Source organism: Pomacea canaliculata, linkage group LG13, assembly GCF_003073045.1.
Source record: "Pomacea canaliculata isolate SZHN2017 linkage group LG13, ASM307304v1, whole genome shotgun sequence".
In the NCBI taxonomy this organism is placed as follows: Eukaryota; Metazoa; Mollusca; class Gastropoda; order Architaenioglossa; family Ampullariidae; genus Pomacea; species Pomacea canaliculata.
This window is the reverse complement of record NC_037602.1, coordinates 22674270-22696308: the sequence shown is the minus strand read 5'-3', so window position 1 is coordinate 22696308 and position 22039 is coordinate 22674270. Positions and strand designations below refer to the sequence as shown.

The 22039-nt window shown below is 41.0% G+C and overlaps 1 protein-coding gene across 5 annotated transcripts in view; it reads right to left on the bottom strand.

Moving 5' to 3' along the window:
- The window catches only part of LOC112553664 (adenosine kinase-like), a 29133-nt gene that overhangs the window by 5612 nt on the left and 1482 nt on the right, over window positions 1-22039 (bottom strand). Inside the window, exons 1-3 of one of the 5 annotated variants that reach the window (XM_025221026.1) lie at window positions 15421-15470; window positions 13188-15264; window positions 285-6431 (exon numbers count right to left, since the gene is read on the bottom strand). In XM_025221026.1, the coding sequence (XP_025076811.1) occupies window positions 5376-6431 (1056 nt within the window). In that variant the 5' untranslated portion in view covers window positions 13188-15264; window positions 15421-15470 and the 3' untranslated portion in view covers window positions 285-5375. Of the gene's footprint in view, window positions 1-284; window positions 6432-10388; window positions 15278-15420; window positions 15471-21760; window positions 22034-22039 lie in introns of those variants that run through there. The other 4 variants (XM_025221024.1, XM_025221027.1, XM_025221025.1 and 1 more) reach the window with 4 other exon arrangements.

Below are 22039 nucleotides of genomic sequence, written 5' to 3'. Positions count from 1 at the left end.
ATCCTTTGATGGACCTCACTAAGCAGACAGAGAGGGACAGTGCAAGTCTAAGTAAGCTCTTGGGAGAACCCAAAGACACAGACCTTGAACTAGCAGCAATTCCTGAACACCCCTTTCTGCTGGACCAAGTGTTTCACTATTTTACTAAACTGACACCATGAACTGAATAAGCTTCATTCAAATGAAGTGGTACCTCTAAAGTTGACAATAAAATAATGTTTGCAAGAAAATTCATTGCTAGGAAGTGATGTGTGCTCATACTGCTATATAAACAGGATACTTAATTCTTTCAATTTTGTGCCCATTGTGAGCATGATTTTATTTACAGAGTTTAAACACACGAAATAAATACTTCTAGATTAAAATTAAAGCATTAACACACTGTAACAGCAACAAGTAGATGCAATTCTTTCACCCTTTTTAAGATGGCAGTTTTTAAGTGAGCATGACATTTGATATGGTCATACTTCAAATATCATAAGTAAGTACTAAATGTTGTACACTATAACATGACAACAAGTCAGCACATACTTCACTACAGCTGATTTATCTCACAATCCCATAAAATGTAGCAGCCATCAAATCTGCCAGCATACATACTGTCTTGCTCATGAAAATCCTGCCATCAAATATAGTCATAATTCAGTTTCCATGCACTAAGTAGAGATAAAAAAAAATGTTAACTTTAAAAATGTTCAAAGGTAAGTATCTGATGGTTGCTTACACAGGTGTATGACTTTAGCAACATTTTACACAGTCACAAGTAAGCATGGGCCGGCAAACAGGATTTACAGCTTTGGCTAGCATGTAACTGCTCTGTCAGGGCAGCATGTAACCAATCGCTCTAAGGCTCAAGACAGACCACTGTCCGTCTGTAGGTTATCCTTTACTTTGTCTGCCTAGTTATCTACAAACTGAACTGAATTCATCCATTGCAGTCAAAACATTAATGCTCACCCATGCTACATTCTAAACAGCCAGCAACATCAAAACAGGAACGCTGGCAGTCTAGGCAAGCTTAACATCAACAATGTAACTATCCTATACAACTGTTACTGCAATGCAACAATTGCATTGAGAAAAAAAAAGCACACATCTAAAAACACTTTTAGAACTACTACAACCAACAGAAGGTAGAATTTAGAAAAATAATCCAGATAATTTATCATAAAATCTTTTCTTTAAAATAGTACTTATTCCACATCTTTTAGAAATATGATTCCATTGCAAGTTTTGGGCAATACACTTGCACAAATGAGCTTGGAATAAGTACTGTTTCAATGAACATCCATTCCTCTTTTAAAATCACTGACGGGCATTCCTTCATAAAGAATTCTTTCTTTATAAGACAGAAATGATGGGAGCGCCTTATCAACTGATCAAGCAAAATATCATCTGCAGCACTCAAATACACGATCAAACTGACAGTCTCAACAAGATGGATTCACCCCAAATAACTAATAAAACAGAAAACTCCCAGAATAGAGGGATATATATTTGTATATACAAAACAACCGGGATATTCATCCACCTTTGACTTTTGCCAAAGTCTGACAGTAACCCTCTTCCTCACCTACATGCACCTGGGCCAGGTGAGGTCAGCAGGTGCACCCAAGTCTCTGCCAAAATCTTAATGAGTAAGATGAGTGAAAATCAATGATAATGTTCACTACCAATGTTTGTGATGAGGAACACAGCCAAAACCAATCATATAACATTTGTCAGAGAAAAAAAAAAAAAAAAATCAAAAATATTTGATATTTACACTAGACACAGCTTTTACTGTTTGGAGTCGGCTCAATCAAAATTAAAGCAAATGGGTTTAGCTCTGATGAACATGCGCATGCATGCACACACAAACATATGGATCTTTCAATAAAACAATAGCAGCCAAGTATGCATGTCTTAACATCCCCCTTATCTGACTAGAGTCAGGGAGCACATAAAAAAGTATAATAAAACACTCTCTTTTCAAAAATGCAGCAGTTAAGGTTGGTTTCAGTAACTGATGTTGCCTATCACATAACATTTGATAGTCCAGACTGAAATAATACTAATCATGATGATGAAGAGCTCTTGTAAAATGAAATATATCAACATCAAGCAATATTGTGCTGATAATGGCTACTATCTCTCCCTGACCCATCTGGCATCTGCAGCAGAATCTTAAAGTGCAGAAGAACAAGAAGCATCTGATCTATCTACACCAACTAGTGTAATGGTCTTTTGTCTGAAACACTTTACCTGTTGAGACCAAGAACAACCAGCATTTATGATCTGTTATCTAAAACACAACTCTCTGACTTTGCAATGATCATTCTGAACCTCCCCTATCCCATTTGGACTTTCAAAAGCAGTATCTGTTGATGAATGTTTTTACTCAGACTGATTTAAATATTAATACAAAACACCAGTCATGAAGTATACAGTGATCACAGAAAGTGCAATATCCATTGCAAGTTACATAGACTGCCTAAAAGCACATTTATTGCAGGTAGCTTGAAGAATGAAGAATATAAAACAACATTCAAATGATCACTGCCAATCTTTTGAGAGAGCGAAAAGCTGAAGAATGCTGAATATGAAAAAATAATAATAATATAACAGGGCAAAACGCGGTAACAGGTTTTTAATATATCACAGTTCAGCAAACACATTCTGTCACTTTATCTTTTCCTACAAACAGCACATATTTCCTTTTCTTTTCATCTAAAAGTCAAGATTCAAACATGCACTAACCACAACCCATGATCATTTCAATATTTTTCCATAGAATGGAACATGTATCTAGGAAAACTACATGGTGAATTTGTTAGTGAAAACACTAAGCTAACACTGAGCCAGCAAATTGGATATCATGGCTGGCTAACCGACTGTTTTCTAACAATATGAAAATAGAGAATAGAAAATGGCATTCAGCGAACGTCAACTGTTCTCGTCTACACTCATGAAAATATATTCCTATTACTTCAGGCTTCAGCCAGAAATTTGTAGATGGCTAGTAGTGGATGCTTTCCACTAAATGATTCCCCCTCCTTAGTGTTCCCAACAGTCCCTCCAATACAGTTAGGGCTGGCTGTCCTGGATTCAGTTCTCATCTCAGGCATGTTCTTTCTCTGCATGTTTCATCTGTTTACAGGGCTAGCTGCCTTGCTCCGTGTAACCAACCTCCCACACACAATAGTCTCTCAATGTATGCACCCCTATTTTCTTAGTGTCTTCCACAGTCCCTCAATGTGTGCCACCTCCCTAATCCTTCAAGGTGCCCCAACCCTCCCTAGTGTCATCTGTAGTCCCTCCATATGCCCCATCTACCAGTGTCCTCCATGGTCCCTTAATGTGCCCCCACCTCTCTAGTGTCACCCATAGTATCTTAGCATGCCCTCAGCTCTCTAATGTCTTCAATGGACAACTGCTGCCACTGCCTGTACAAATGTTTGTAGACAAATTTTACAGAATCCTTGTTGGTACCACTACTGCTAGGTTTTACTCTTTTGATAAACCAGAAATCTAAGTTTCTGACAACAACCAGTCCCAACATCTCTAAAACAGCAGTGTAACACCTTTACTGCTGATAAAGTGTCTTTCTTCTATTTAGAGCAAGGACCAAATGTGTTGCCCTTTTTTTTAACTAATGCTCTAGAACAACCACACAATACATGATCCACAGAGGCTCTACATGATGGCACATACAGAGAAACTGATAGGATGAAAGCAAGGACCACCTCAAGACCTTAACACCTGCCAACAAGTGTTCACAGGACCATATGACTATTCACAATGCCATTTTTGGTCACCACATATCATGTCACAAGGGAAAAGAATGAACAAACACTTTATAAACAGTAACTGCATTTCTTGTTAATGATGCACTTATTAAGACTAAATGATCCACCAGAATATCTCATAATAAAAACTGTCTCCAGCAGTAGCTGGATACTCTGACACACACCTTAACATACCAGTGTTCACAGGTACATGTCATACATGAAGAGTCACAAACTGTGCAAAAGATGTAAAGGTAGTCTGGTAACTTACAGCTGTAAGTAAGGTGTTCCCTAGGACAAGCTTTTGTGAGGGTTGTGCCAAACTCTCTACCTTGCTGCCTTCCCTTCCCTCACCCTCGACAGAGTCAATACCATTCAACAGATGGGTCAATAGGAAGTACACCGCATCCCACTGGTAACAAACTGGGAGCGTGCATGACACAATATTTCAACACTACTGCTTTAAGCACTTATGAGGCTTTTCACACAAACTGTGAAGGGTTCTCAGGAAACAGGTGCTAATTACGATAAAGTAACAATCTTTAGTACCAAATCACCAGGAGACATTTAACTTGCGAGGGGGTAACAGATGAGCTTCTGCTGGAGAAATACTAAGAACTCAAATTGTAACAAACTGTTATAGCTCATCATCACACTAATCCTGTAACACAGTTTGCCATGCTACAGTTCTTATTTATTTCACCAAATGTCACTGTTTTATATTTCATCTTACTGATGGTCTTTATACAGCTCATTGTGCTACAGGTCACACTGCCACCATTAATGCTGTTGTTCAAGCTACTTGTTTACCATTTGACAGTTCAACAAGCTATAGTTTTCCAGCTATATCTAATAAGCAATATTCATTGTATAAAAGAAAATATTTAAAATAATTGAAATGAACTACAGTCTATAGACTGTTAAATTTTTTAAAAATTATATAAAAAGTTCTCAATAAAAATAATGTAGCAAATTGCATGGTAGTTTCCAGGACTTTCTAGCTAATTTCAAATCACTAATTCCTATCTGTGTGTATGTTTGTGGGGCAGCTGGGGGATGGGAAGTATTTCAATGAAACAACACACAAGAAATCTTCTACTTTAAAACACTAATAGATAATATAACAGCAAATTAAAGTTCTTTTTTTACACTATGAAAATAGTTCATTAAAAGTAATTCCTAAAGACTGAGCAATTAGTCTCCTTCTGATGACAAGATTCTGCTTGCTTTCTAAGATAAGTACTCACAATAAGAGCCTGGACACTAACCCTGATGTTCACAGACGCTAAACGTCAAGGCTACAAAACCATGAAATCAAGGAAGCACATAGACTTTGTCAAGGCTACAGTTGCTGCAAGCGTTGCCAGCACACATTAAACTAATCACTCTATGAAGGTTTATTTCTTGCAAAATGAAGGCAGTCATTCACTCATAATTAAATTATATTTTGTAATAAGCACAATCATTTGTAAGGGAAAAAAAACTACATTCTAATCAGCCTTTCAACTAAAATGTCCAGGCTGTTTGGCAAACAAATAGATCAGATGGGTAAGGGTCTCTTTCACAGGAAAGGTGTATTCCACAACAGTCTTGCTTCAGGCGAACTTACTAAGGATAGTCAGGGACAGGAGGAAATGTGCAGCCATAGTTCTGTAAAACAACCCTGGCAGCATAAGACCCACACTGCAGGCATTCCTCCAATGGCCGCTGCTGAACTAGCTGTGAAAGAAATCCCCCTACAAAAGCATCACCACATCCATTGGTATCTTTAATGAGCTCATGATCAATTGGAGTAACAGGTACTTCTCTTAAAGTCCTTCCAAAGGCCACAATTGTTGAATCTTTTCCCTGGGTGAAAACCACAATTCTTGGCTTGGAGGCATTGGCTTTTGGAAGAGCAGCAGTCTTCAATGCTATCTCTTTGATGTCAGTGGTGTTAAACCCCGCCCTGCTGGAGAACTCTGCAGCTTCATCACCATTGCCAAACAGAATGTCCACATACTGCATGATGCCCAAAGATGGGTCAGCGAAATGTTTGGCAAGGAAGGTGGCATGCAGGTTCATGACCAGCATCTTCTGCCGCAGAGAACAATGACGGGCAATGCTAAGAACGGCTTTGGGGCTAACTGGCAACACAAAGCCTCCAACATAGCAGACACGGGCCTTCTCCACATAGCTCCAGTTGTCTTCTTGGTGCAGAAATTCTTCTGTAAAAAGCTCTGCTGCCCCCAGCTCTGTGACCAGTGAGCGGTCTTCACCTGTGATGATGGCACCACAGATGCCAGTCCTCCTGTCTTTGTGCACTTGGTAGCAGACCTTCACACCTACTTCAGCAGCCTTCTCTTCTAGAATGTGGCGGAAATAATCATCCCCAACACCACCAAAGAATGTGGTACTATGACGTCGCTGAAGCAGCCACTGTGCAACCCTTATGCTGTTCTGAGTGGCCCCCCCAGCAATGTAGGTAGGGTTGTAGTTCTGCACCATGTCATGAAACATTGCCTGATGCTCACAAGTTGCCAGAATAGCATTATTTGGCTTAAGATTGTAACGCTGCAGGAAGATGGTGTCAGTATAGATAGTAATGTCCAGCAGGGGATTACCCAGACCTAACAACACTCCCTCCCCAATGCCTGAGTGACTGGCAGCTGTGCTAAAGAACATCTGCAATAGACAAAGAGACAAGAGTTAATATGATAACATATAGATAGTACTATATAAAAAGTACAATAAAGTACAAATTTGTATCACAAAAAAGAACATATTCTCAAAACAAAGCACAGAGAATAATAAGACTTAAGGCTCCTCGGGCACATAGGTGCATACTGCCATGATCAGATTATTTAAACAACTCTTTTTAAATTTTGTTTCTCTCTATCCTTTTAAAGACATATTACAACTACAATATTTGTTAAAAGTAGATGATGTAAAAACAAATATGAGACTACATGCAAGCTCACGTAAAAGAGTCATGCTATCTGAAAACAGAGCAAATGTAAAATATACTACTCACAAAAAGTTAAGGACTAGCTGTAGTTTTGTGTAGGGAATGTACATTAGAGTCTGTAGTGAAATAAAGAACTGTGGAATGAGCTGGAAACTGTGATGTGGGTTTGAATGACCCATAGCTGTTTTCTCTTAGTGCTTTTGTCCCACAGTACTTTCAAAATGAATGAAAACTACAGAAAATAAATTAAAATGTCAATCTTTACAGGTGAACTTCACGCATAAAGTGCGCATCTTGTGAGGCAATAATGTGAGCACTGCTCACCAGCTGTTTAGCAGCAAGGAGATGAAAATGGAGTAAAGAAACCCTGATCCCCACAAAGATGTCTGATAAATGGGAATTGTGGCTGGGTGGGCCCTATGATGGCTTCAGGACAGCATATCTAGCCATCTGATGCAACTGGATTGTGGCTGGGCTCCAGGATAGCTCCATATCCATATGATGTCTGAGGAAAAGCAGTTCTCTTATTCAGTGGCTGTTGGAACGATTTTTGATGAGTAGCAGTGAACAATGCCCTCAATCTGGATGACCCCAAATGACAGAACATCACAACAACCAGAACATAAGGCTGACAGTCTGCACAACAGAACCATCACTGCAGAATACCTGAGAACTAAGCAGGGATGACAGCACATCAATATCACAGCCAGCAGAATTGCTGCTATCTGACAGATACTCTGCCATCTTCTTGTCTGCTGGCAAAGATAGCAGAAAAAGCGCCCTCACTGATGAGTCCAGGTTTACTCTTGTCCACAAGGATGGCAGCAGCAGCAACACAAGAACGATTTATCAATGTCTGTGCTAGCAAGCATGTTCATCATGGTAGTGTCAGTGTTAGCAAGAATCTTTGTCAGGGTAGTGTCAGTGTTAGCAAGAATCTTTGTCAGGGTAGTGTCAGTGTTAGCAAGAATCTTTGTCATGGTACTGTCGGTGTTACCAGGCATCTTCATCAGGGCAGTGGCTCTCTAAAGCAGTGGTTCTCAAAGTGTGGTCCACTAGTGGTCCACAGACATAAGTCAGGTGGTCCGCGGCTGACAGTCGTCATATGTCAACAAAGTGATGTTTAAAGTGATGCATTCCTCACATTAACATTTTACTTACAAATAACAAGGTAGTTTTATGTCAACTTATTGCTATACTACTGTCACAGAAGGACATTTAGTTTTGAATTAAAATGAAACAAATGCGGCAATTTAAATTTGAAATTCATAGTACAGACTGATTTTTAGGCCTTGGTGGTCCGCCATATTTTTTACTTAAGTAAAGTGGTCCACGGTCCGAAAAACTTTGAGAACCACTGCTCTAAAGGTCTTAGGAGAGATCCATTTTCATAGCAGAACCTCTCTTGGTCTCATTTTTGATACTGTGGTACAGAAACAAGATAGTGCAGCCTCTCAGCATGGCAGTTTTACGGGCATTGGTCCAGGTTCCATGCTATTGTGGTGACCAACAGCAAACTCAGCAGCCTGACTGGCCATCATGTTTATATGGCTCTCAATGGTGCATGTCTGGGACATCCTAGGATGCTGTGTTAATGCCAAACACCTCAGGTATTCCAGGTCTTGCATAAGGAGTGGCTGGCCATCTCTCATTGGACTCTAGTGACACCCAGTCTATGCCAGAAAGATGTAGCAGCAAATGGCAAAGTACTAAGACAGCTCCTAGGATTTTTGTTTTAATTCAGAGGAGGGCTTAACTGTCAACACACGTATCTTAGAACTGGTTTAGAAAGGAAATTTTTCTCATCCTTTACTGTCAAATGATGAATTTCAAATATGTTACAGCACAAAAGGTCACACTTGTTGCAGTTGGTTTCTGTTATTTCCTCTCTGGCCTGTAACTTTTCATGAGAAGTATGATATAAAATGAGCTACTAGTACATGGAAAGGCAACACAAAATATAAAACCCACAAACATGTGCAATGTCTATATTGTTTAACAAGCGAAAATTTAAATCTAAATAGGTTTTATAGACATGCTTCTTCCCTGAATGAGGCTTGTGTCTAGTACATGACAACAGCAAAAAAAAAGAACAAAGCTGGCCGAGCTATAAATCATACTACAAAGAGCAGTTCTTTGCCACAAGATAAAACAAACAAGCAGCAGTGAAACTGAACCCTGTCACAAATAGATACATGCCTCAAATTACAGGAAGACACATATATCACCTCACAGAAACTCACATCAATTCACAGTAAGGCATATCAACTTACAGGAAGACACATGCACAAACTCACAATAAGACACATGCACCAACTTACAGACATTTCAACAAACTCATGGGCTGAGGGGGAGAAAGATACAGTTGATGTTTTACAGTTTGATTAGCAACCTTCATTTTCAGGCACACTGTTTATGTACTAGCCCAAGTACAAAAGTGACATTTAAGGAAAGACTTGTCATTTTTGTCTTAGATTTGTCCCCCTTCTTACTGGATTTCTTTTCTTTAGGCACAAGACAGTGTAATAAAAAAAAAAAAAAATTAGAAACCACATGAACCTTTCTATGTGGATTCACTGTAGTGCTGTGTCAGTAACTGATTTTACCAAGAATAACAATAGAAGAGATGGATGTGTTTTACGCTGAGCCAGCAACTAAGACTTATCACAGTAAGGCAGCCAGATGCCACGTGCAGAGAAAGAACAGCTTGCCCGAGATGAGAGCTGAACCCAGGACAGCCAACCTTTACTGCATTGGTGACAGGCGCTAACTGTTGTGCCACTGGACCGCCCAAACAATAGAAGAGAACACAATACTGAAGTCAGCACACTGTTTTAAGCTTGAACTTCTTTTTTGGGGTAAAAGACAACTCTTTCACAAATCAGCAGCTTTATAACTCTGTATTATGACAACTCTAGTCTGCTAAGTTATAAGGATTTCTCTTTAATGAATTCAAAATTTACTGCTCAAGGTTTGTTTGATTTTTGACACATTACTTTATCAACATTATCCATTATCCTGGCTGCTCTTGAATCCTGACATTTTTTTTTTAACTAGAATCTTAATCTTAAGTGGAACGAAGTGTGTTACTTAGGAAGTATGCATTTCAACGAGCCTTACTTATTAGGGCTCATATTCATGGACACTGCCAAATCACCCATGGCTAAAACTGCCCCAACATGGGCAGGGAACAACTGATTAAGTTACCTCAAGAAGCAGACTAACTGCCAAGTCAAAAGACACCCAGATGAAATTAACTAACCAACCAGATAGTGAGAATTTGCAATAAGGGATTTCCCTGCTCATACATGATTTTGCTGTTGTTGGTTGGTGTTTAATGCCGTGCCAGCAACTACGGCTATATCACGGCATACATGAGTCAAAGGGCGATGCATGATACAAGATGAAAAACTTTTTTCAATGGAAAAAGCAAGCAAGACACTATAGAAAGTCTTAATTTGGACAAGATGATGCCCATCAAGCGAGTATTATATGACAAAAAACAAGTTATTGGCGAAAGAAAACTCAACTTCCACAGTGCGGCAGGCTACTATGTCCTATACGGGCTCTAACTGGAATCCAGTGAAGAAAATTAGAAAACTTTCTTTACACAAAAACCACAGGTTTCAGTTTAAAAAAGACGCACCGTCAAACAACTAACGGCTTACTCTAACCTCTTGACAGCCGAATGATCGTCGTCTGCTGAACGTTCTGAATGTTACACACTGGATGATAGAGCCATCAGCCGAGTATTATTTGATTATTTGAACTCCGAGTTCACAAAAGTGAAATTGCAGTAACCATGATGTACGCACCCAGGTGTCAAGTGCCAGTGAACTTTGCTCCGCGCTCTTGCACTTCATACCTTTCATGACCGTGCCAGGTGAGGCGACAACAACAAAGCAGGTCATCAGCAAACATGTTTATGTGAGGTAAACTAAGGTGACCACACATTTCTGGGGCGAAAGCGGGACGCGCGCCGATGATGGTGTCGTCACCGTCAAAAAACGCCGAAAAAAGTGATTTTTAAAGACAACCGGGACATTTGATGGACTTGCCAGAAAGACAGAAAGCGGGACATTGGGCGTCCCGCCCGATTAGCAGGCGGCACACGAGGTCAAAAGCGGGACGTCTGGTCACCTTAGGTAAACACCATTGTCAGCTGTCTCGTAGCTCCGTGTCACGCAGTCCAGCCGCCTTGTATTAGCAAAACGTCAACTGCACAAAGGTGAACTAAAGATGGTGGCACCCTCATATCATTTCACCGCGCGGTGTTTCATTCTTCTGTTTGTGCAAGTGTACCTGTCGCATATTTCTGTAGTTTTTCTGAATATAATTATTTCAACAGAAAAAGCTTGTAGTGTCATTTGGTTTGGGATCTGGCGGCCATTCAGGCTGCTCTGTTCACGACCTGAGGATTTTACAAGCTCTTCTCGATCACGAGAGCAGAATAGAACTGTCAGCCATGAGAGCAGAGGGCGGAGATACAGAGTGCACAGGGACCGTGTGGGCCGTGGTGGTGGTGTGAGTACTGACCGACTTTCTATCACCGCACACCACTAACCTATTTCCGACCAATCGCATTTGAGAAACATGACCTCATGGCGTTGACCTTTGCTCTCCCATCCGCCCACTGGCTGGATGCCGTATGACGTCAGCATATGGATTACCGTCCTGGTGACCGGCGCACAGAGACGAGAGGCAAGTTTGCCCAAGATAAATATTTCACACTCGTGCGCCTGCACTTTCCACGAGGGTTTCAGCAGAAAGTGTACAGTAGATGGCAGCGGCAACTGTTACGTGCCACTCGGGGGTACCACCCCCCACCCCAAGCAACCTTTGGCACACATCAGAAAGAAGGTCATCTATAAATAGGTCTCGACCTAGCTCAGCAACATTTGTCCTCTGTGTGCTCCACAAGACACAGCCCAGTGAGCAGTCAGCCTACAGACAGCACAAGTCAGCACAGACATGTCGGTCAGCAACACAGTCTACCATCCAGTCTATCCTTCCACCTGTAGCAGCCTCAGTCATTAATCGTGGTAGTGGAGATAAAACCAAGAAACAACCAACGTCTGTTTAACAATGCACAAGTAGTCCTTAAACAATAATTATATGGTGGCTTTATACTGCACAAAGGTCACATCATTGTGGTGGCCACATACTGCACAAAGGTCACATCATTGCAGTAGCTATATACTGTAAATGGGTCAGATCATTGTGGTGGCTATATACTGCACAAAAGTCAGATCATTGTAGTAGCTATATACAGTAACTGGGTCAGATCATTGTGGTGGCTATATACTGCACAAAGGTCAGATCATTGTGGTGGCTATATACTGTAACTGGGTCAGATCATTGTGGTGGCTTTATACTGCACAAAAGTCAGATCATTGTATGGTGTAAAATATACTGTAAAATGGGTCAGGTCATTGTGGTGGCTATATACTGTAAAATGGGTCAGATCATTGTGGTGGCTATATACTGTAAATGGATCAGATCATTGTGGTGGCTATATACTGTAAAATGGGTCAGATCATTGTGGTGGCTATATACTGTAAATGGATCAGATCATTGTGGTGGCTATATACTGCACAAAAGTCAGATCATTGTAGTAGCTATATACAGTAACTGGGTCAGATCATTGTGGTGGCTATATACTGCACAAAGGTCAGATCATTGTGGTGGCTTTATACTGCACAAAAGTCAGATCATTGTATGGTGTAAAATATACTGTAAAATGGGTCAGGTCATTGTGGTGGCTATATACTGTAAAATGGGTCAGATAATTGTGGTGGCTATATACTGTAAATGGATCAGATCATTGTGGTGGCTATATACTGCACAAAAGTCAGATCATTGTAGTAGCTATATACTGCACAAAGGTCAGATCATTGTGGTGGCTATATACTGTAAATGGGTCAGGTCATTGTGGTGGCTATATACTGTAAACAGATCAGATCATTGTAGTAGCTATATACTGTAAATGGGTCAGATCATTGTAGTAGCTATATGCTGTAAATGGGTCAGATCATTGTAGTAGCTATATACTGCACAACAGGTCACATTGTAGTGGCTAAACTGTATGACAGATCATATTGTAGTAGCTATATACTGTACAACAGTGGCTAAATACTGTAAACAGATCAGATCATTGTAGTGGCTACGTACTGTACAACAGGTCACATTGTGGTGGCTATATACTGTACAACAGTGGCTAAATACTGTAAACAGATCAGATCATTGTAGTGGCTACATACTGTACAACTGTGGTTATACTGTAGAGCAGGTCAGATCATTCAGCTTTGTCAGACAAAATACGAACAAGAAGATAGCCGTCAGAAAGTCAAATTGCCACGAACGGGACACAAGAACATAATTAAAGGATGCGGGAATAAAACAAGATAAGGTTGACAAATGACAAATGTGAGTTGAAGTAAACAGCAAATGTAAGAAATGGAAAACTCTCTCACCTTGTCTGAGGATAGCGGGTGTTGGCACAAAGCCGAGAGAAGCTCATCATTCCAGCGCAGTGTGGGGAGTGGTGAGGCCACAGCACTGCAGGCGCCATTGCAGGTGTCTGTCGGCAGCCTTCAGTCGCCATCCTACAAACTATCCTATAGCCAGCTGACACTGTGTCTCCATTTCCTTCACAAGCCGCCATAGCGCCTGCCTTTTGTTGTTGTTGACCTCTTATAACGCCGACCTCCCAAGCCCGCAAGCCACGCAGCTTTTCTACCCAAGAGCCGCTAACCTGCTTACAATAAGACACACTTGTCCTGCAGGTTGTTAAGGAGTCCATCAGCGGTCTCTACCATCATCATCCCAGTTCATCCAAGGCATTTGTTGCCCACCCACCACCACCACGCTGAGACTGCCCGACACTCAGCAGACGACACAGTATGGAGCCAAGCCATGACAAGGTGATCAAAGTAGCATCTGTGATGTCCGCCCAACACAAAGGCTTTCTGTCACACAAAGAGCTGGCTGGCAAGGTGGTGCACTACTTGCTAAACCTAGCTGTGAAGATTTAGCAAGAGAATAAACAAGAGGAAAAGTGCGGTGTGTGGCGACACAAGAGGCCGAGTGCTGGTGTGTGGCCAAAGAGCCGCAGCCACTACTGACCCACATACCCTGCAGCTGGCACGGGCTTGGCATCTGTCCAAGTGGAGCTGATTATAAAGTGTGTCAATGCATGGCCACAAACGGGGACAGACGCCAGCACCGCACACGTGAATACACAATGCCATCTCTCCCCGCACAAACGCCCGCCCATCGTCCCCTCCCCTTCTCCCCAACACACACACATATACAGTTAACTTGACCCATTTTTTCTGCTTAACCTTTTAGTTACACAATAACCACACCCAGCACAGCCAGAACCTTTCAGGGTTGGGTCAAGGTGGTCACCAGTATAGAAACCAAACATTTATTTATAATGCCACATTAACACATTCAATATTATATGTTCTTAATTGTATACATCAGTAACTTAATGAAACATTTTCATGCATGTGATGAAAACGTTTGGTAAACACATTTGCCCATTCACTATCAACTAGTTGAAACTTCCTCCCTTATGTGATACACCAGCAGTCAACAATCTGTCACGTGCCCTTGAAACACTCTTGTTCAAGGGACATCTGCACTTTCAGGCTAGAAATTTTAGTACAGCTATTGTTCCATATCACCTGCAGCTTTCACTTGTTATACAATTTCTGTACATATTGTTCAGTTGTCTTTATATATAAGCTCCTATTGCTAATGTACTTGATTAGGGCTCAGAGCATGACACTAATGTTGTCTAACTACTTTTTGCTGGTTGAGCAGATGCTGCATTTTTTCTCTCTCTCTTGTAACTCAGATGCTGATTAAAAGTTCAGCCTTAGTGTTTTGTCAAACTATAAAATACATTCCTCACACATTGAAGAGACATGCCACATCAAATTGGAAGAAACAATGAAATAAACCCACATGCAGCTATCACCACAAGCACAAGCCATTGTGTAAATGCAATAATGTTACTCTTCTGCAGATAAAGACCTGCCACTAAAGTAGCCTATTTATTATTTAATGATTTGGCTGTTCTCAATAAAAGAAAATGAGAATAGCCAAGTAAATTCAAAAAATCTGAGTGAATAATCACTTTCTGTTCTTGGGATCAAAGCCTAAAAATAATATCAGGCCATAAGGTCAAAACAGCAATGTTACAAAAGTACACAGGTATATCTTAACTATTCTCTCAAATCTCTCACCAGCAGTAGTATTTTGACAACAGTAGTGTGTGTACCTAATTAACTATTCTCTCACAAGTAGTAGTACCTTGACGTCAGTGTGTGTACCTAATTAACTATTCTCTCACAAGTAGTAGTACCTTGACGTCAGTGTGTGTACCTAATTAACTATTCTCTCACAAGTAGTAGTACCTTGACGTCAGTGTGTGTACCTAATTAACTATTCTCTCACAAGTAGTAGTACCTTGACGTCAGTGTGTGTACCTAATTAACTATTCTCTCACAAGTAGTAGTACCTTGACGTCAGTGTGTGTACCTAATTAACTATTCTCTCAAAAGTTGTAGTACCTTGATGTCAGTGTGTGTACCTAATTAACTATTCTCTCACAAGTAGTAGTACCTTGACGTCAGTGTGTTTACCTAATTAACTATTCTCTCACAAGTAGTAGTACCTTGACGTCAGTGTGTATACCTAATTAACTATTCTCTCAAATCTCTCACTAGCAGTAGTAGTACCTCAATGTGTGTACTTTTGCAACACCACTGTTTTGATCTCTTTCTGCAAACAGTGATGTAAAAGTGGGGTTTTTTGAACAAAAGAACTTGAACATGTTCTGTTCTACACGTACCTTGCGTGCCCCAAGAAGTACTGGTAATAAAAAAAATTACTGAAACTAGCCACTTAACATGTTTGCTAAGAAATGATGTGCACTTGAAGGTGAATAAAGGAACAAAACACACATGTACACAGTGTCCTGTCATTACTGGTGAGGAGGGGGAAGAGATAAGGAGTTATTCATGTTACTCACCACAACCAATGAGAGATACATGATTCAACAATGCTCCCAATTTCAAAAACACTTGTCTCTCAAAAAACCATAGCAAAATATATGTTAGTTTTTTAGCTGCTCCTGTCTTCTGACCCCTAAAGCTGTTGCGTGCCAGACGTTTTAACAAGGCCAGACACTTCTTGGTGACACCTGGCATCATTTCCCATGATATTTTCTAGTTCATGAGGGATATAAAGTCAGGTCTTTCTTCTATCACAAGTCGTCTGCTCAGTGCTGCCATTCGCAGATAGAAGATCCCTTCTATAATAAGTAATACAGCATCAAACTTTTTTTCTCAAACTTAGTCTCACTTTAAATTCTCACATGGTGGACTTCACTATGTTGTATAGTCGTGAGTACCTTCTCGCACTCTCTCTTACTTCGGCGACCCTCCATTATAATACTTCCACCTTTCCAACTAATATCCTACCTCAAGACTCGACCGTCCATCAGAAAAAAAAAAAAAGCGAAAGAGAGGTAAGAGAGGAGGAGTTCAGCGCCGGCTGAGGAAATACGGTCTAAACCACAAATGTCAATCTCCACCACTACTACACCTAAGCACCAAACGAGGTACAAATGGTGGGAAAAAGATAGGTGACCTAAATTTTAATGAGAATTTTCCTTTGTCAAAGAGCGGGCGACTTTCACTAGAAACGAAAAAATGTGACAAGTAAATGTGTTGGTCACTTAAATGTGCAGTCGGTCTGCAACAAGGCTGTGGACATTCATGATTTAGTGTTGGATAATGACTTTGATGTATTTTTCTTGTCAGAGACATGGTTAAAAGAGATAGGTGATGAATCAGTAATCAAGACCTTACGCCACAGGGTTATACATTTGCACAAAATCCCAGGAGTGGTAGGAGTGGAGGTGGAGTTGGAGTTTAATTTAAAGTACATTTGAAATTTACAGTGCTGAAGAGACAAACACAGTACAGGTCCTTTGAGTACATAACAGCAAGACTGACATTAGCCAAGCAGACATTAGAGATCATTTGTTTGTATAGACCTCCTCCATCGAAAAAGAATCAGCTTTCCGATTCTCTGTTTCATGAGGAATTTACTATGCTGCTGGACAGTTTACTCACAAAGGAGAAGATTCTTATTTTGGGGGATGTAAATGTTCACTTTGATAGACCTCAAGATAGTGATGTGAAGCGGTTGATTGAGGCTTTAGATAGCCGTGGTCTTTGTCAGCTGATTGATAAACCAACTCATAGACTTGGACACATTCTTGACTGGGTTATCACTTGTGCGCCATCAGAGTCACTGGTCAAGTCAGCTGTTGTCGAGGATTTTTTGCTTTCAGACCATTTTGTGCAGTCCTTGGTGACTGATCTTTCTCGACCAAGGCGTAGAAAGACATCTGTTTTGTGTAGAAATTTGAAGATTGACCTGAACGCTTTCAAAGAAGACCTGCTTCAGTCAAAGTTGTTATTAGATCCTCCCACAGATGTTGATGGGTTAGCAGAGTTATATAATCAGACTTTACTAGAGCTGCTTGATAAGCATGCGCCTGCAGTCAGCAAAATTGTTGTAGATAGACCAGATTGTGCGTGGTTTTGTGAGGGGTTAGTGAAGCCAAGAAACAGAGACAGGCTGGCAGAGAAAAAGTGGAGGAAGACCAAACTTGAGATTGACAGACAGCTGTATAAGTTAGCCAGAAATAAATATGTTTGTGCTGTAAAAAAGGCTAAATCGCTATTCGTGCAGGAGCAGCTAGAGGCTGCGAGTGGAAATCTCAGAAAGACTTTTGACATTGTGAACAGCTTGATGGGTAAGAACGGAACTAGTCCGGTTCTTCCTGAGGTGGATGTCAAGTCAGCTGCTGATCAGCTGTCTTCCTTCTTTGTCAATAAGATAACGGAAATTAGTGCTGGACTTGAGAGTGCAGCTTGTGAGTTGCCAGAGTGTGAGGAAGATTATTCTGTGCCATTTGCTGGTGTTCCGCTGACTTCTTTTACGTGTATTGATGAGAGTTACTTGAGGAAACTTGTAGCGAGATCAACTAAAACTTCATGTGCCGTGGATCCTGTACCAACTAAATTTATTCTTCAACTTCTGGACATTTTATTTCCTGTCATCTTGGACATTATTAATGCCAGTTTGAGAGCAGGATGTGTTCCACGGTGTTTTAAACAGGCTGTTGTGAAGCCCTTGTTGAAAACAGCGAACCTGAATCCCTCCGACTGTAAAAACTATCGTCCAGTGTCAAATTTATCATATATTTCCAAGCTACTGGAGAGGGTGGTTGCAGAGCAGCTTATGACCCATTTTATTACTTATGGCTGCCTAGATAAATTTCAGTCAGCGTATCGTCCTGGCTTCAGCATAGAAACTGCTCTTCTTCATGTGACCAATGACATTCTTTGTAGTGTCAACTCTGGCAACTTAGTGCTGTTAGTATTACTCGACCTGAGTAGTGCGTTTGACACCATCAACCACCGCCTGCTGCTCCAGAGATTGTCGTCAGAGGCTGGTATCCACGGCGCTGCACTGCAGTGGATTGACTCCTATCTTGCCGAGAGATCTCAGAGAGTGATTGTCGGCTCTGCAAGCTCTGAGGCAGTTCCTCTGGTGTGTGGCGTACCACAGGGATCCGTTCTGGGTCCATTCTTATTTTCAGTATATACTTCACAGCTTGGACGGGTAATTGAACGCTTTCAGATGGGACGTCAGTTCTTTGCGGACGATACACAGATTCTGAACAGTTTCCCCCCACCCCCACCCCCCCGACCCGGCAGTGGCTAGGGTTGCGCTTCAACGACTTGAATCTTGTTGTGTTGCGGTGAAGGCGTGGATGACCAGGAATCGTCTTGAACTCAACGACGACAAGACAGAAGCGTTACTGTGTGGCCCCAGGCCCAGAAGGGAGCAGATTGGCATTAGTGCCGTGCAGGTCGTTGACGCCTCCATAGACTTTGCTGACTGTGTACGGGACCTAGGGCTGTTTATTGATGCAGAGCTCTCCATGTGCAACCATGTCAGTTCTGTTGTGGCTATGTCCTACTACTTTTTGAGGACTTTAGGTAGACTATGGCCCATGCTGACTCAAGCTGCTGCCAACTCACTTGCTGTGGCTACCATCACATCACGATTGGATTACTGTAACAGTGCATTGTGGGGTATACCTGCTACTCGGTTGGATCGACTCCAAAGAGTTCAAAACACAGCCGCCAGGATTGTCACCCGTGCAAAGTCGTCCACTGAGCACATCACCCCTATCCTACACTGGCTCCCAATGAACAAGCGCATTGACCACAAAGTACTTTCCATTGCTCAGTCCTGCATGTCTAAAACTGCTCCTGACTATTTGCAAGAAATAGTTCCTCCGTACCAGCCGTCACGTAGCCTGCGCTCAGGCTCCCAGTCACGCTTCTGTCTCCCTGCAGTGGAAGACACCAACAAGAAGCGCACTGGAGCCAGGGCCTTCAAACACGCGGCACCTAAGCTGTGGAATGCTCTGCCATCGTCACTCTCCACCATCACCTCACCAACCACGTTTCACAAAAGACTGAAGACCCATCTGTTTATTTAAGACAGACTTAAACAACCAAGCAACACTTCTGTCTTTATTTTTACTTTTCTGGTGTTTTATATATTTGTTCACTTTATCTTTTTCTTCTTTTTTTGTTTTTTGCTGCGCAATGAGCATTCTTCTGAATGGATACCTGAGCATTATAAATAGACATCATCATCATCATCATCATCAAAGTGTCGGTGGTATGGGCACTAGCCTTTGGGTCTAGTTCCAGCCCCTACCAGATACTGTTGCAAACCTCAGAGACTGGTGTGTCTAACTCGGTCATCTCCAAGCAGCAGGAGGTTCAAGACGATTGAGATGGTGTGAGATTGCAGGCAAAATTGTTTTCCCTACTGCGAATAATGCAGGAAAAAATTAGCCAATCAGAAAGCATTCACAGATGTTGGGGGAAAAATAGATATAGTATGAATGGTATAGCTTTGTCTAATCTTTGGCGAAGTTGTTGTAGGGCAGTGGTGATTATGAGGGGAAGATTATTATATTATGTAGAAAAGTTATCAGTCAGCTCCCCTTACTGAACTCTTTGGACTATTGAAAGAAACATAAAAATAAGTAGCTAACATGAAGTCCTGGATGTTCCAAAACAGACTACAACTGAATGATGACAAGATTGAACTGCTACTTTCTTGCCCAGAGAAATTTCTTAGTCATCCTTCTCTTCCTCAGTCTCTGTCTTTAAACAGCTAAACTATTCCTTTTTCTACCTCCATCCACAGCCTGGGTGTCATTCTCGATTAGAGTTTGACTTTTCATCAGCATATTTCCCATGTCTGCAGAATTGCTTACCTTGAACTTCATAGGATCAGTACCATTCGTCATTATTTGATCACCGATGCTAATAAAGCTCTAATCTGTGCCTTTGTGCTATCAAGGATGGACTATTGTAATTCTCTTTTAGCTTAAATTTCCAAGTAACTTCTTGACAGACTTCAAAGGATCTGGAATAACGCTGCTTGCCATGATCTTGCTTTGATTAGCCAAAGTTTTCTTGCATATTAGTAAAAAAGATAACCATCCTCCCTGCTGTGGTTGGGTTTGGCGAACCATGAATGTCACAGCATATTTTCTGTGCACTCTGATCAACTAAAATTTTTTGTCTCAGTTCAATATGGGAAAAATAATTCTGAACACCACAGTCCTTGGACCAGTGTTGCTGCTTAATGATCAATTTATTGATAAAGAAGGCAAACTGTGACAAGGACAGCAAGTGCAGAAAAGACTGAGTGACAAGTCTCCCCCTTGTTTGTTATCCTCCCTAGATTTTGTTTCCTTTTAGTTCCATGCCCCGGTACACTCATATTGCACTTTGTGTATATATTCACGTGTGTGCATATATATTCATGAATACATGTGTAATATATAGATTTGGATGTATATTTGTATCTATACATGTTGTAGGGTGGTGTCTGTACTGTGTACTTGTGAGTATATGCATTTATTGTACTGTTCATGTGTATGCACGAGTTCATATACTGTATATATATATTGTACTGTTTGTGTATGTGTACAGTGTTCCCTCGCTACTTCGCGGTTCATATATCGCGGATTCACTACTTCGCGGTTTTTTTTTTGAATGAAGTATCGATCGATATTTTTGTGCTGGGAATTATCGTTCTACAAAATACCATAGATACTTCGACAGGAAAAAGACGAAAAATGTAGCTATATTTGTATTTCTATTAAAATACCATGGTTATTTTGTAGATAGAAAGAAAGAAATAATTGTGTATGAGAAATCCATTGCTATGCGTAAGCGACGAGCCATGATTGTTATCTCCCATCTCGCAGCCAGTTCGCATCAGTTTTTTGGGTTTCTTTGAGTACAGTTATAATTTTTTTACACTTATTTGTTATTGTGCTGCATTAATACCATGATTACTATATTACTTTACACTCACATGATATTGTTTTACATGTATATATTATTATTGCATGTATGTCCCTATTTCGCGGAAATTCGTTTATCGCGGCTGATCATAGCACCTATCCCCGCGATAAACGAGGGAACACTGTATTCATGAGTGTGTTGCGCCTACACTATGGTGGCTTATCCAGCCATGTACCTGATGGTGCGGTCTGTTTGTCTCTCTATGTTTCTTTTCTTGTCTGTGTGTGGCATTTCATTTTCCTTCCATCAATGAATATTTTAATCATTTTCTTTCAAGCCGTTCATTTTGTTTTGCTTTTGGTTTTCACTTACTGGTTGTTCCATTGGCTATAGACTAAACACGGCTGAGCAGGTGACTGTGCGTCCAAGGATGGTGGGGGAGGAGGAAAACGATTACGCAACAAACCCTAACCCAACTCCACCCTCTTGTTACCCTTGAAGCACATGGTTTTGTCGTTCCCTGTAATGACAGGTGTGTATACAAGCAAGCAAACACTCACACACCCTCCTGAGTACAAAAATATGTCAACAGAAGGAAGAAGTTTACTAACCCTGTCACCCTTGAAGACAGTCCATTCTTCATCTGCTATAGGTTCAATAAGAACAGGTTTATGGAATTTGTTGGGAAGGTTTTCAGACTTTGCAGCATCTGTCCAAGGTCTGTTTTCATCATAATACCATCTTTTCTTTCGAACTTCCCTCCATCCTTGGACAGGCTTGTACACTGCAACCCCTGTAGCTTTTGCAATTTCCCGTTGGACATATTTCTTAAAATAACTAAAGGCAACAGGAGTCAGCCTCATCTTGGGCCTATGTAGACAGACCTGCAC